General features: G+C 43.0%; 1 protein-coding gene across 1 annotated transcript in view; it reads left to right on the top strand.

The window, feature by feature from the left end:
• Positions 1-15,508, top strand: part of RYR2 (ryanodine receptor 2) — an 830,495-nt gene that overhangs the window by 547,443 nt on the left and 267,544 nt on the right. Inside the window, exons 29-34 of the mRNA XM_090044772.1 lie at positions 5,047-5,399; positions 7,101-7,215; positions 7,979-8,139; positions 8,587-8,746; positions 9,014-9,100; positions 11,600-11,826. Of these exons, the coding sequence (XP_089900898.1) occupies positions 5,047-5,399; positions 7,101-7,215; positions 7,979-8,139; positions 8,587-8,746; positions 9,014-9,100; positions 11,600-11,826 (1,103 nt within the window). The remainder of the gene's footprint in view (positions 1-5,046; positions 5,400-7,100; positions 7,216-7,978; positions 8,140-8,586; positions 8,747-9,013; positions 9,101-11,599; positions 11,827-15,508) is intronic.

The following is a 15,508-nucleotide window of genomic DNA, read 5'->3' on the forward strand; positions in this document are numbered from 1 at the left end:
CTAATCTAAGTCTGGTCACCACTTTAACCTGTCTTATCCATTCTCTGCAAATGCAGGCTGTTATGAAATAGTCCTCCTTGGGGCCTGCCCCAAGTTTCCATTGTTTATAAACCTCTTTCTTAAGAGGACCCTGATTTCCCTGTTTAGCCAAGAGGGCTTCCCAGTCCATTACCTTTACTTCGCATGGGAATCAACTTCCTTTGTGCTTCAAGGCTTGTGTCCTTAAGGAACAACCACTCTTCATGTAAACATTTTGCTTTTGGTCCCTGGTCCCACTTGCCTTACTAGTGATTTAAGCTTGTTGAAATTTGCATTTTTGAAGTCCAAGACTTCAATCCCGCTATCCAATTTGTCTGCCTTACATCGGACAGTGAACCTGATGGTTTCATGGTCACTGTTGTCCAGATTTCCATCTATATTTAAGTCGTCACCAGGTCATCTCCTTTGGCCAGAACCAAGTCTAGAAGAGCGTCACCTCTGGTTGGCCCATGCACCTCCTGAGTCAGGAGGAGCTCCTCAACACAGGTCAGGAAGGATCACAACCATTCCAGCTTGGCTGAATGTTCCTCCCAGGAGATGTCTGGATTGTTAAAATTACCCATGACGACCACATCATGTGCACATGCAGCCTCAGTCAGTTCTCTGGTATAAGTGCCCTCTGCAGCTCTGGGATTATATTAACCTGTGACCACCTAACTGCTGGTGAATTAAGATGTTTCCACTTGAATCATCATTCCATGATAGCTTTACAATACTACTGTATTGCTGCATGTGCTGTCCTTGACTGTGGAGGTCCTGAAAATCTCCACCTTCTGTCCAAGAAGCCTTTACAGAAATCATCAGAATAAGGATGTAAATGAAGATGTTGCTGAAGAGTGGGCAAAAGGATCACATCTAGGAAACCCACAGTGCTAGAAAAAGAGGAAGAAGCTAAAGGAGCTTCATAGAAAGCTGTGGGAAAAAAATCAGAATTCTATACTAGTGCCATCCATGTTATGGGGATTTAGACAGGATTTTGTCCTGGAATAGTACAACCGAAACCTCCATTTATTGTGGACAGTGCAGAAGGCATTCAGAACAGTGACAACTCCAGGACTAGCCCTGATTTCACAACGAGAACTTTCCTAGAAACCAGAATTAATCTTTTCCTAACATTCAGATACAGGTTGTGAGGATGTGGAAGGTATCTTATCCTGCAGGCATCTTTCTTGTGAGCAATTACATTTTATTTTAATAAAAGAATTAAATAGCCTTTGGTCATGTTGTTGAACCTGTTAATAGTGATGCATATAGGCCTGGTACAGAACAAAGGCCTGTTTTGGCAGGCAACAAATAAGAATAATAACTTCCATCAGTTGCCCCCATGCCATGTGGAAACATCATATATCAAAGCCATGAATGACATCCTGAGCCTTGCCTAACCTTGCAGCCAGTTTTGAAAATGGAATTGATGCCTCCATCCCAACAGTTTCAACAGTTTATCTGTCCATATCAAATGAGCTAATTTTTCACTAATAGCAGTTGGGGGTGGCCAGCTTCCAGACAGTGCTGCCTACATGCTTCAGACCAGCTAGTGTAGCTCTCAAGTTATGATGAGCTCCACAAAAGGCTCCAGAAAAGTATTCCTGGTTATTGTGAAATTCTGCACCTTCAGCTGGTTGTCCCAGGATTGCAGCACATCCCACTGTCAGACACGGGGCTGCAAAAATCAAGCTTATCCAACAACAGAGTCCTCCACAAGCAGCCACAATGCACAGGGCCCATCATTGGCATAAAGGGGCACAGGGCAGCTACCAAGAATATTTAATTCACAGAAAAGCACTGTGTGGAAGCACGGATTTGATTGAAACAAGACTGAAACTGGCTGAAGAAGCAGTTACTGTACCTGAACTAAATGTCAGATAACATCCCCATTTAGAGAAATCATAAGTCACTCTTGAAAATGGGACTTTTCTACTTAAGTTGCTTGAGTCTTGCAATGTTGCAACCCCCCCAAAATGCCTAAATACCATGAAAATATTGAGCTGAAGTGCTTAACATGCTGCAGAAAATGTGTTGTAAATACTTTTAAAAAATTTCCCTCAGGTCTGGTTAAAAGTTGTAGAAATGTCATATTTAGTGTGAGAGCTAGTTTTTTTTTTTTTGCATTGGTCTTTGGCTTTAACATTCAAAATTAATGCTTTTTAATTTTGCAAGCAACTGTGCCCTGTCCATGAATCATATTTACTATTGAAAATATTGTAATTGCTTTAATTTCTTTTTCAAGTATTTCTGGATTTTTTCCCACTAGAAGCTTCACATCTAACGTGATATCCTTAGAGAATTAATTAATATATTTTATTTTAAATTGGTACCACTAATGCTTGTGTTGGGACACTTGAGTGGTTAAGATCAATAACAACAAATGTTGACCTTTTGTTGATGTAATGGTAAAGTCAAATGTAGGATTTTTTGTCATACTCAGCAGCCTATAATGAATGAGTATGCCAAGTGTCAGAGTTCTACCTCAACAAGAACATATACATTAATTCTGTTTGTGAGTGAGTGATCTTTACAAGAGTGAATATATTAGACTCTATTAAATTGGAATGAAGCATGCAAAACAGAGCTCTCAAAAGTTTGGAGGTAAAGCTAAGGGACTATTTCATCTTCCATGTGTTAGATACCCTACTACACCTCAATGTCATCCTATTCAACCCTGGTAAATTCCTGCAAAAAATGTTAACAGGACTGCTTCTGTAACATACCGTCATCTTTCCCTTAAGGCTAATTCATAAAAAGTGGTGAATGGAAATTTTGTATTAATTGTTTTTTTCAGAGACTTGAGCAGGATAGAATAGGTTTAGATGCTTTTGAAAATTTTACTTTATATTATCTATCATCTACACAAAGGAGTCATATTAAGGTGCCCATGCAATTTTAACTCTTGCGTTTTCTAACTTCTAATAACATCTCTTTTCAATTTTAGTATGATTTAATGTCTGTTTCTCTATCCCACATCTAAAAATAACTCAGAATTCTGCATAGTCTGTATTGATTATTTTGGATATGTACCTAAAACTGAAATTCCCTTCAATCTTTTGTGCCTGTGTGCACAAAATCAATGAAATACTCAAAAACCAAATGTTCATTGGGACATTTCAGTTTATGTAAATGTATTAGTTGTCAGCATCTGTTAGCTGAAACTGTGCAAAAATAGGTACATTTTTAAAATGCATAATGCATTAAAATTGCATCTAGTTTTCATCAGATTGCTAAAAGGCACATTTTAGTGAAAACATAGCTATGTTCTGGCTGATGTATCAGAATGTATATTGAAAAAGATAAATTGTAAGATTTGTGCCTTGCATTTGTGAGTTATTAGATATAATAGGCAGGTTTGAAATGATGCTATAAAGTAGTGTGGCTGAGATGCAATCTTGGCTGAATACCCAGTTTTTCAATACTAAAAGAATTAAATCTATTACTTGTGCCACTATATTTACGTGTTTTTTACTTATATAGTGCATGGTAACTTTGACTTCGATGAGATTGACTTTGTCATACTGTTAAGAGTCTGTAGTTATTTTATAGTTTCATAGTTTCATAGTAGCTAGGGTCGGAAGGGACCTAGGTAGATCATCTAGTCCGACCCCCTGCCTTAGCAGGAAAGAGCACCGGGGTCAGATGACCCCGGCAAGGTGCTCATCTAACTTCCTTTTAAAAATCCCCAGGCTAGGAGCCTGCACCACTTCCCCTGGAAGCTGGTTCCAGGCCCTAGCCGCCCTGACTGTGAAGTAGCGCCTCCTAATATCTAATCTAAACTTACCCTCCGCCAGTTTGTGACCGTTATTCCTGGTCACTCCTGGCAGCGCACGGGGGAACAGGGACTCCCCCAATACCTGCTGATCCCCCCTGACCAGTTTGTAGCAGGCCACAAGGTCCCCCCTTAACCTTCTCTTGTGGAGGCTAAACAGGTTCAGGTCCTGTAGCCTCTCCTCATAAGGCCTGCCCTGCTGACCCCGATCATACGAGTGGCCCTCCTCTGAACTCTTTCCATATTGTCCACGTCCCTCTTGAAGTGTGGCGCCCAGAACTGGACGCAGTACTCCAGCTGCGGCCTGACCAGTGCCGCATAGAGGGGGAGGATCACCTCCCTGGACCTGCTCGAGATGCATCTGTGGATGCATGACAGGGTACGGTTGGCCTTCTTGACTGCCTCCCCACACTGCCGGCCCATGTTCATCGTGGAGTCAATGATGACTCCAAGATCCTTTTCCGTCTCCGTGCTGGCAAGAGGGGAGTTCCCCAACCTGTAAGTGTGGTGCCGGTTCTTCCTCCCCATGTGCAACACCTTGCACTTATCAGTGTTAAACCCCATCCTATTCTCATCCGCCCACCGTTGCAACCTGTCAAGGTCAGCTTGTAGCCTATTGCACCCTTCTAGTGCACCCACATCCCCCCACATCTTAGTGTCATCAGCAAACTTGAACAGGGTGCTTTCTACCCCGTCATCCAAGTCACTGATGAAGATGTTGAACAGTGCGGGCCCGAGGACCGAGCCCTGCGGAACCCCACTGCCCACGTCCTTCCAGGTCGAGAAGAACCCATCCACTACCACCCTCTGGGTGCGGCCCTCCAACCAGTTAGCGACCCATTTGACTGTGTGGGCATCGACACCACAGTCTCCCAGCTTTTTGATGAGGACAGGGTGAGAGACAGTGTCGAAAGCCTTCCGGAAGTCCAAAAAGACTACATCCACAGCAACCCCTGCGTCTTATATCTGAAAACATCTTGGTCCAGATTGTACTCCACCTTTTGGTTGGAGTGGATTTAGACACATGTAATTCTATTCCACTCTACACAAGCTATTTATACAGAAGTTGGTCCTCCTCCTCCTTATCACTTCTCTATTGTGACTCAGTCCTAAGGATAGGATGACAGATTGTTATGCAGGTAGATGAATTAATGGATCTGCCCCATTGTATGCATTATTCTAAAAATAAATCTTGAACATTTAGGGAAAATACATTTAATATGAAAATAAATGAGTTTTTCATTTGATAGGTGATGAGAATAGATGGCACCATAGACAGCTGCCCGTGTCTGAAGGTCACACAGAAGTCCTTTGGTTCACAGAACAGCAAAACAGATGTTATGTTTTTTCGCCTGAGCATGCCTATCGAATGTGCAGAAGTATTCTCCAAAACACCTGCGGGAGGGTTACCAGGCTCTGGTCTTTTTGGCCCAAAGAATGACTTGGAAGATTATGATGCTGATTCTGATTTTGAAGTTCTGATGAAGACTGCTCATGGTCACCTGGTACCTGATCGGGTAGAAAGAGAAAAAGAAGCTGCAAAACCAGAATTCAATAACCATAAAGACTACGCTCAAGAGAAACCTTCACGCCTTAAACAAAGGCACGTGATGTACAGTAACATATTTACTCTGATTTGTCATAATGCAGTTAATTTAACTTTACTTCTTCATATTTTTAATAAAGGTTATTCCTAATTTTATTCACAGTTCTGTCATTAAGTCATGATGCAAAGATAGGCAAATCATTTAACCTCCTGTTCCTCATTTTCATCCTTTAAAAACATATGTCTTCAAGGTTGCAAAGGTTTTTGAAATCTTTAAATAAAAGCACTTTAGAAGTACAGAGAGATTTTCCAAGAATGATAAAACCAAGAAATGTCCAGAGTAAAATGAAAAACCCATTTTCACAGGAATTTCAGAAAAGACCAAATATATTTAGATAAATTTTGGTGAACTTTTTATAGTCACTGCTCCAGTAGTGTCCTCATTACACATAGCAAGGATATTCATTCTTTCATATCCCTTATGTTCATGTGTTCTCAATCAAATAAAAATCTTTACCTAATCCATGATAAAATATCTAAACTGAGGAACTACCTAAAAACTTTACCTACAACTTTTCTCTTTCTATTCCTTTTCATATGTTTGTCACATTTATTTGTTGTATTATGCTAGATATTTAAGTCGTAAACTGTTTGGGACCATGGATAAAGTTTTCAGAAGCACCAAAGTAATTTAGAAATCTTAGTCCATTTTCGAGTGTGTTATGGGGCCAGATTCAACCTGGTTTCTTAAGTGCCTCAGCAACACTTAAATGGTGTTTAGCTGTTTAAATCCAAAGGCTTATTCACATAAGCTCTGGGTTAGCAGAGCCAGCATGCATTTGACAAGTAAAATTATTAGGCGGTCTTCATTTTGAACTGTGGAATTCCCTAAGCATTTATGTAAGGGCTTCTGCAAGGGGTTAGAAGTAATTTGGGTGGATCACTTAGATACATAACTTCTGCCTAGTTCTATTGTGATTCTTTTTTGTCCTGGGAAGTCTCAAAACCCTACCTAAGCATCAGTCTCTGTAACCTAGTGGCCCCTGGTACCAGGGATATTGCTGATGGGTTTTCTGATCCCTAGACTGTTGAGCAAGAGTTGGAAACCAGCACTACCATGTTTGAATTATAGTTGAATGAAGTGCCTGAGGTGCAGTATGAGTCAGGTACCTAAACTCCTGAGTCAGAACAGTTTGGACATACCCTGATCTTCATCATTTTTGCTTGCTATGTCTAGGTGCCTCTGAGCTTTCTGAATTACTTTCCCCCTTCTCTGCGTAGGGCAACCTGGGCAACCAAACTTGAGTTTCACTTCAGATTTGCCCAAATCCCTTCAGAGGCTGTACAGAGATTGTTAGAACCTAACCAGGTCAAATTTAAATACACTCATTGGGGTAAACACCCAAGTTACATGGATTTCAGCAGCAGAATGTTAGGTACCTACAGAAACAAGTCATAGGCTGGTTTTAGTCATGTGTGGGCCTGAGTCTTAATTAAATCAATGAAATTTTGGCCTCCATGTGTCTTCTGAAAATGGGATTTAAGCTTCAAATCATTTGGGTGCTTTTACAGTTGCTCCTTTTGGGGGTCTTCTATAAAGTGGGCATGCTCCCATGGGGTGGTATAAATAATCCAAATCCAACTAAATCCTTCAGGCATAATTCATGAATGCAAAATTATTGCGCATTTCTATTAATTTGCTCAAAATAGAAGCCTCTTGTGATTTTACGTGGTCCTTGGTAACTTGATGTTTTTCAGGTTTATGCTTAGAAGGACAAAGCCAGACTACAGTACAAGCCATTCTGCACGGCTCACTGAGGATGTCTTAGCAGATGATAGAGATGATTATGATTACTTGATGCAGACTTCTACGGTATGGCAATGTAGTGTCCATATTTTTGCTATATTATTTTTTAATTAACAGTATATTTTGGCAGTGGGAGTTTAAGTGAATGCATTTGCATTTGATTTTACTCCTTTTTGTCTCCAAGCCTATTTCCACTATAATACCGTATTACCCATGTTGTATCATTCTGCTTTTACCCAACTACTTGTTGTTTCAAAATTCAAAAGCAATTCTGTGTTAATTTTTCACATAGCCCTGTTATAAAACAACTGACTAAGGTTGTTTAAACACAGGATATTCAAGGATAACAACTACTGGTAGGTAACAACACTGTTCTGATTTGGTGTCTGAAACATGGAAATCCCAGTTACATTAATGGTAGTTTTATTTGCGGTTCACAATGCAGCTCCTTAAAACTGGTCACTTTATTGGCTTTTCAACATTTGGAGCCATGGTAGTACAGCTGTAAGTGTATTACTCCTTCACCCAAGGTGATATGGACCTACATCCCACTTCTTATGTGTATATCTTGTGAAACTAATTACTTTACTATTATATTATCCTTACTATTTTTGTGGTGTATGGTTGGTTAGTATTGATACTTTTCTGTTGCTCTACTTCTGAATGAAGTTCAAACAAGGATATGTGTATTCATAAAAGATAATTCAACACTATAAGGCTGTGTAACAATAAAATAACACATTTTAAAGCAACCAGTTTAATTCTGAATCAAAATGATAACATAGAAACCAAATATTAACACTGTGGGATATTGTTTGGTTATTGACAGTACTACTATTCAGTGAGAATATTTCCTGGGCAAGAACCTGCAAATGTCTGGGTGGGCTGGATTACATCTGACTTCCATCAGTATAATACAACCTTTGACTTGGACAGAGTTCGCACTGTTACTGTTACACTGGGGGATGAAAAGGGAAAGGTTCATGAGAGGTTGGTATTTTTTTTCTTTTTAATTAAATTATTTTAATTGCATTTAAATATCTAACAATTGCACAAACTTTGAATTATTCCATTAGATTCAGTGGAGTTGTACTTTTACTTAGCGTCCCATTCAGAAACAATAAGTTAAAGTACTGGAACTTCAGTTCTATTTCAGACTTTTTGTAAGGATTTGGGCTCATACTTCTTTTAGTCCTAACAGTTCTTCCATTCTTCTAATCCTTTAAAATTTCATAGGATGAAGTCTGTATCTCATTGAGTTCTGGGAGTTTTTTGTATTTGACTTCAGTGGGACTAGGATTTCACTCATGGTGACCAATACAACATTCAGCCATAGACTGATGGTTGTGCAATTTAGTTTATTTTGAATAAGAAGGCTACAGCATTAGTCTATTGTATAAACTGACATTCTGTCTATAAATTTCTCTTGTAATTCAGCATCAAACGCAGCAACTGCTATATGGTATGCGCAGGAGAGAGTATGAGCCCTGGACAAGGCCGCAACAATAATGGACTGGAGATTGGTTGCTTGGTTGATGCTGCCAGTGGTCTGGTGACCTTCACTGCTAATGGCAAAGACCTTAGTACCTACTATCAGGTATATACTTTTTTTCCTTACCTTTTTCCATGAGAAGAGGCACGACTAAATTTTACTAGTTTTATTTATTAATACAAAAGGAAGGAAACAATATTGCCCCTGATTGGCACCGTGATTGTCCCTCCCCTGTGCTGACCAAGTATGATCGTCTAACATTTCATTCAGCAACTTATATTTAAGCGTTAGTGATGAAATTATTAGGTTTGTCAATTTATAATGGATTAGCAGTCTTAAATTACTACATATTTCTGTTTGTTTGTGGTTTAGGTTGAACCAAGTACTAAATTATTTCCTGCAGTATTTGCACAAGCTACAAGTCCTAATGTTTTCCAGTTTGAATTGGGAAGAATAAAGGTAAATAACGTGGTGATTATTTATTTATCTGTTAGTTTAGTTAATATACATTATATTAGATAATCCTCAGTTGTCCTTGTTTTGCTGAATTCAGTGCATTCTTGGTGTTGGCCATATTTTTGTTGATGCAAGTGAATTTTCTACGTTGAACAAAGCATGTCATGTAGCATGGGAGAAAACAATTTTTGTAGTCTTCTAACTGAGAAGATAAAGATTTCCTAACCTCACATGGAGTATTTATTTCTTATGTATGTCAGTTTCAGTGCCATGTTACTACTTTAAACTACCAGAAATAACTTAGTGTCAATCTTAAAAAATACATTATTTATTCTGCAAATAGTATCATGGCTTCTTTGAAACCAAAGCATCTATTGTATAAACATATTAGGAGCCCCCAACTAAAATGAGTACAAGCTTTGTGTAATCTTCTTTTCTGAAATGCTTATGAAATGACACACTTCAGTCTGTGCAGATATACCAAGTGTTATTCACATTGTGGCAATATTCTCATTTTATCTGTCACAGCTGTACATTTAGTCAGTTTATAACATTCATTGTTTAATTTCCTAGACCTGGTTAGATTGTGTCATTCAAGAGTAAAGAACATATTAGAGTTATTATTATTATGAACATATTTATATAACTAAATTTGCTATCTATTAGATGAATTTCCAAATGTTAATAACTTTGGACATTAATGGTAGAATCAGTCTTGCGCAGCATGAATCTGTGCCTAGCCAAAAGAGCATCAGAAACAAACACTGACTTAGAGAAGGGCAATTTTTTCTCTTAACTTCTCCAGCCATTATATTTCTGGGAAAAATTTAATACGCCATTTCTGGCGGTGCTATATACTCCATTTCTGCCTACCAGCCATTTACTTTAACTAGGCCTTCTTCAGATGGAGAAATGGTGGGCTTTCTTACTCCCAGGCCATGTACTTTATTCCGTTGCTTGTCACAGACAGTATAGACTATATAGTGCCTGTTCAATCCCTTGTCTTTTCTTTTGAGATATGTCAAATATAGGTGTCTACAGAAAGTGAACAGCGGCCTGGTTCCTTTGCCTGGCTGTAGGGCCAGACCAGAATGTAGTCTTTCTAGTTTTTTCCCCCCAAAATTAAGAATTGTCAATGTTGTCTGGATTTGCTGCTGCAGAAGACAAATCCGTAGCTTGCCTTTTATTGATTGCACCCAAAGCACAACATATTAACTTCTTCTAGTGCCCATGGATGCCTGAGACAGTGAGATGCAAGTTCTGAGTTATACTGTCTCTGGGATAACATAGAATCGTGGTGACAAGTCCTTTCTGGGGCTATCTGTATTCTACTTTGCCTCTGATCAATCCTGTGTATACAGGTTACATATATTATTTACAAATATCAAATTCTGCCATTCATTTTTAAATGTATCCACCCTTGTACTTGTGTCCAGATTCAGTTTATTCATCTGTACAAAGCCGTGGGTTTCAAACTTGCATCACAGAACCCTTTTATTTCACTTCTGTTTCTATGAAATCCCTAATCCTATGCTAAAGATTAACGCAGAGCCAGGTGACCTGGCCTGGAATTGGCAGCGCACCACCTCTCAGCCTGCTTCACTGTTATGCCCAATCTTGTTATGGAACCCCTGATGACGTGACATGAAACCCTGGGTTCCACAGTTTGAAAACCACAGGTATAAATCATAATTGTGCAAAAATGGGTTGGAAGAATGAAAACATGATGCATCAAAGTTGGTGAAGAAGGCTGGGGTGACTTAAGAAGACTAAGGCTTAGACATCCTAAGGTCCTCTGAAATTTAATTAGGTCCACATGTGCATGGCAGGAGGTATGATTGTGGAATGGCACATTAGATCCCATCATGCCTTATTGCTGGTGCAGGGGGTTCACGGCAGCTCTGTCCCTCAGTTGCAGGAGCTTGCTTCTTGACTAGTGTAGCAGGGGCCATTGTGAGACTTTCAACCTGGGCTGGGTATGATGCACCCCTGCAGCTGGAGCCCAGTCACCTGACAGGGCTCTCAGCTGCAGCAGAGACCCAGCTACACATTCAAATTAAAGCTGTATACCAACCAGTTATAAGGTTAGTATCTGTTTTCGAGGTCTAATTTTATAGCTGGTTGGAGTTTTTTATGGCATGGTAGGTACTTGCACGTGTAGCTGGTTTTAGTTATTTGTGCAATTAACCAGCTAATTCTGCAATACCTATAATGTGTAGGTGTGGGAAGGGATAGGGGCCTAAAATATCTTCTTGGGGAAATGCTGTAGGTCTTTTTTAAAAGTTATTTGGCTTTGAAACTGTCTGGAACCTAATTAGAAGGCCCCCAGTACTTTTGAAAGCTCCTTAAAATGCTACATTCCTGTTGCACTATGTTTGTTGCCTATCTTCGCATTGATTTTTTACATCTGTTTGCAACATGTGTGTCTTGGGTACTATTATATACTTTGTTGTCTTATAAAGGTGATAAAACTGACTAGCTCCTCTGTCTTGAACCCTCCAGAATGTAATGCCACTGTCTGCTGGCTTGTTCAAAAGTGAACACAAAAACCCAGTGCCTCAGTGTCCCCCACGTCTCCATGTCCAGTTTCTGACCCATGTGCTGTGGAGCAGAGTACCAAATCACTTCCTCAAGGTTGATGTCTCTCGTGTCAGTGAACGTCAAGGCTGGATGATACAGTGCTTGGATCCATTGCAGTTTATGGCTCTTCATGTTCCAGAAGAAAACAGGTTAGCTTTTATGTAAAACTGAAGTGGGAGCAGGTAGGAGTTGTGAAGTCAGGTTTACTCTATGTTGCAAAGTTCTGTTGTCCTCGCTGCATTACCTGGGGGATGAAAACACCAAAGCAGATTTAGATTAAATTTCAGAAAAACTTCCCAACTGTAAGAACAGTAGGACAATAAAACAAGCTGCCTTTGAAAGTTGTGGAATCTCATTTCATTGAAGGTTTTCAAGGAGAAGATGGACATGTCTCTGTTTGGGATTGTTTAGACTCAGCTCAGCCTGCATTTGGGTATTGAGTTGGACTAGATTGGGGTGGGCAAAATACAGCCCGTGGGCCAGATCCAGCCCATGAGGCTGTTCTATCTGGCTTGTGGGGCCCCTACAAATTTTAGAAAATTAATATTTCTCTGCCCTTGGTTCCTGTCACTTTTGACAGGAACCAAGGGCAGTAGGACCCAGGGAAAGCCCCAGCAGGCTCCCACAACAGCAGGGCCCTCCTGGCCCCGCCCCCCCCAGCTGGAAACCCCAGGGGGGCTTCTGGCCTGGGACCTTGCAGCTGCCCTGTGTTGGAACTGCAGGTAAGGGGAAAGGGAGGGGAAGGGCAGGAAAGGAGCAGAGGGAAAAGTGGCCTGGGGAAAAGCTGAGCATGGGTGTGGGGGGAAGCAACCCTTCCCCACACTGCAGCCACCCGCATCCCACTTGCGGCTGCCTGTGCCTGCTCCAGACAGCCCTGCATGGGCTGTGAGCAGCTGCAACAGGAAGCACTGGCCATGGGGTGGGGGAAGGGCTGCTTCCTCCCCCCTCTGCACTCAGCTTTTCCCTGGGCTTCCTTCCCTGCTCCTTCCTGGCACAGAGGAAAGTAGTTCTTCCCTGCCACTGTGAGCAGCTACAGTGCGGGGCACCAGCCACAGGGTGGGCGAGGGAGCCGCTTTCCCCCCCCCCGCTCAGCACTACCTTGTAACCAAGCCCCACTGCCAGCCTGGGCCCTGCATAGCTCTGGGCTCACCTGTCGGGGCTGTGCGTTGTGACAGCAGCTGTGGTCCTCCTGCTTGCCACACCTGGCAGTGTTTGCCACCACCGACTGTGGGCTGCCCTGCGCGTGAGCTCTGGGTGGGCAGCAGCAGCCACCAATACTGCCTGGCACAGCATGTGGGGGGGCTGCAGCTGCTGCCACCATGCGCAGCTCCAATAGGTGAGCCCAGAGCCAGTGCAGAGCCCAGGCTGCCAGCGGGGAGGTTTACAAGGTGGTGCTGAGTGCAGGAAAAAGTGGCCCCTCACTCACCCTGTGGCTAGTGCCCTGCACTGTAGCTGCTTGCAGCCCATGTGGGGCTGCATGTGCCTGCTCAGGACAGCCCCGCGTGGGCTGCAAGTGACTGCAGCAGGGAGCGCCAGCCATGGGACAGGCGAGGGGTGCTTTTTCCTGTGCTTAGCACCAGCTTCTTCCCTGCCAGTGAGCAGGGTGTTGGGGCTGTGCACTGCTCCCCGCCTGTACCATGCGGCTGGAGGGTGAGTGGGTGGAGAGCCAGCAGGAACACGGGGCTTGCACTGGTGTCCAAGGGCCAGTGCCAGTGGGACCTAAAGCAGGGTGGCAGAAGCACAGGGTCCCAGCCGGCAGGGGCTCTATGTAGCTAGACCAGCTGTCTCCTCTCCCTGCTGGTGCAGCCCAGCCAAGCTCCACAGACCCCTGCCAACCTGTGCCCCACTTTGGGCCCTACTGGTGCTGGCCCTGGAACATGGAACCAATGATAGGTCCCAATGCTGACTGACAAGCTACTGTTGTCTTAAGCTGCATATGAGCTATAGGACTCTGCTGACATTGCTTATAGTGGCACAGACTTGATAGTATAGATATCCCTCAGGCAAGTATCAAAAACACTTGCTCCTGGACAATCAGTATTTTTTTCTTGCTCTGTATGTATAATACTGACTTGAATCCATGATAAGTTCCCCCCCTCCCCATTTAACGTAGGGGGAAAAAGCCCTATGTCTTAGATTCAACTGCAAAGTGACCAAGGGGCAGGTGGCTGCTGTGGCTCTGCTGCCTCTGCCTTTCTTTCTTCCCCCACTATCTGTGCCCTCCCTGTCTCCTCCACTGTCTCTGTCCCCCATTTGTCCCCACAGCCTCTCTGTCTGTTGTGGCAGTGGCAGCTTTGGCTAGGCCCTGGAGCTGGAGCCTGATCCAGAGCTGCTGCTACCACTGCTACTGCTACCAGGTTTGGGCCTGAATTAACTCATGCTCTGTGCCCTGGGATAGAGTGGGCTGGAGCAGTGATGGAACCAGAGAATAAGTGAGAGGGTGGGGTCAGCTTTGGGGCAGAGGCTGTGGGGTGAGGAGATGGCAGGGTTGCAGGCAGCACGGTGGGTCATGTGGTGGGAAGGATAGGTGCTAGGGGATGCAGGCATGGTCAGGCAAGTAGCAGGGGGGTGAGGGAAAAGGTGCCAGGGTGGCAGGCAGCAGGTTGGGTTGGTGGGGAACAAGTAGGAAGGGGTGAGGTATGGGAAGGCAAAGGTCAGGTGTCAGGTTGCTTGACCCCCCCCACTGCCTGCCCTGTCACTGCTTTCCCAACCACCTAGTCTCCTACTGTATGCCTTCACACTGCCTCCTTTACTATTTTATAGATTTCATTTCATAGATTTCATAGACATTAGGGCTGGAAGGGACCTCGGGAGATCATCGAGTCCAGCCCCCTGCCCAAAGGGCAGGAAGTCAGCTGGGGTCATAGGATCCCAGCAAGATAAGCGTCCAATTTACTCTTGAAGGTGTTCAATGTAGGTGCTTGAACCACCTCCGCTGGCAGACTGTTCCAGACCTTGGGGGCTCGGACAGTAAAGAAATTCTTCCTTATGTCCAGCCTGAAACGGTCTTGCAGGAGTTTGTGACCGTTCGACCGCGTCATCCCTTGGGGTGCTCTGGTGAACAGATGTTCCCCCAGATCCTGGTGGTCACCCCTGATAAACTTATAGGTGGCCATCAGATCACCCCTGAGCCTGCGCTTTTCCAGGCTAAAGAGTCCCATGGCTCTCAGCCTGTCATCGTAAGATCTGTTTTCCTGACCTCTGATCATGCGCGTGGCTCTCCTCTGGACTCTCTCAAGCTTCTCCACATCCTTTTTGAATTGTGGAGCCCAAAACTGGACGCAGTACTCCAGCTGCGGCCTCACCAAGGCCTAGTGGACCTACTGTGGCTAAAAAGAAAAGCCTACAAAGGATGGAGGACGGGATTCACCTCCAAGGAGGATTACTCCACGCTGGTCCGGTCCTGCAGGGAGCAAACCAGGAAAGCCAAGGCTTTTACTTTTATCCATTTCCCTACCACTTACTCCTCTACTCTTTCTCCCACAACCTAGCCTTCTACTGCATGCTTCCCTCCCATTGTGTTCTCCACTGCACCAGTGTGTGTGTTGGGGTGGGGAGCAAATTTAAGATGACCCTCCATCAATTAGATTGTGTACATGGGAAATTTTAACAACTTTATAAATTTTCCGTGTATAGAACCTAATTATGGGGGGGTTATCTTAAATTCAGAGTCATCTCAGGTTCGGTTGAATATAAAGCTAAAAACACTAAATTCTGACTTGAAATAGAATCTCTTCTTATGAACCACATTCTGATTGAGTTATTGATTTAGTGAACTGAGTTGAAGGGACAGCATCAATTAGAATTTAATTATATTTGAAGGTAAGTTAT

Source organism: Crocodylus siamensis, chromosome 1 (genome assembly GCF_052110815.1).
Source record: "Crocodylus siamensis isolate JL-2025a chromosome 1, ASM5211081v1, whole genome shotgun sequence".
Classification (NCBI taxonomy): Eukaryota; Metazoa; Chordata; order Crocodylia; family Crocodylidae; genus Crocodylus; species Crocodylus siamensis.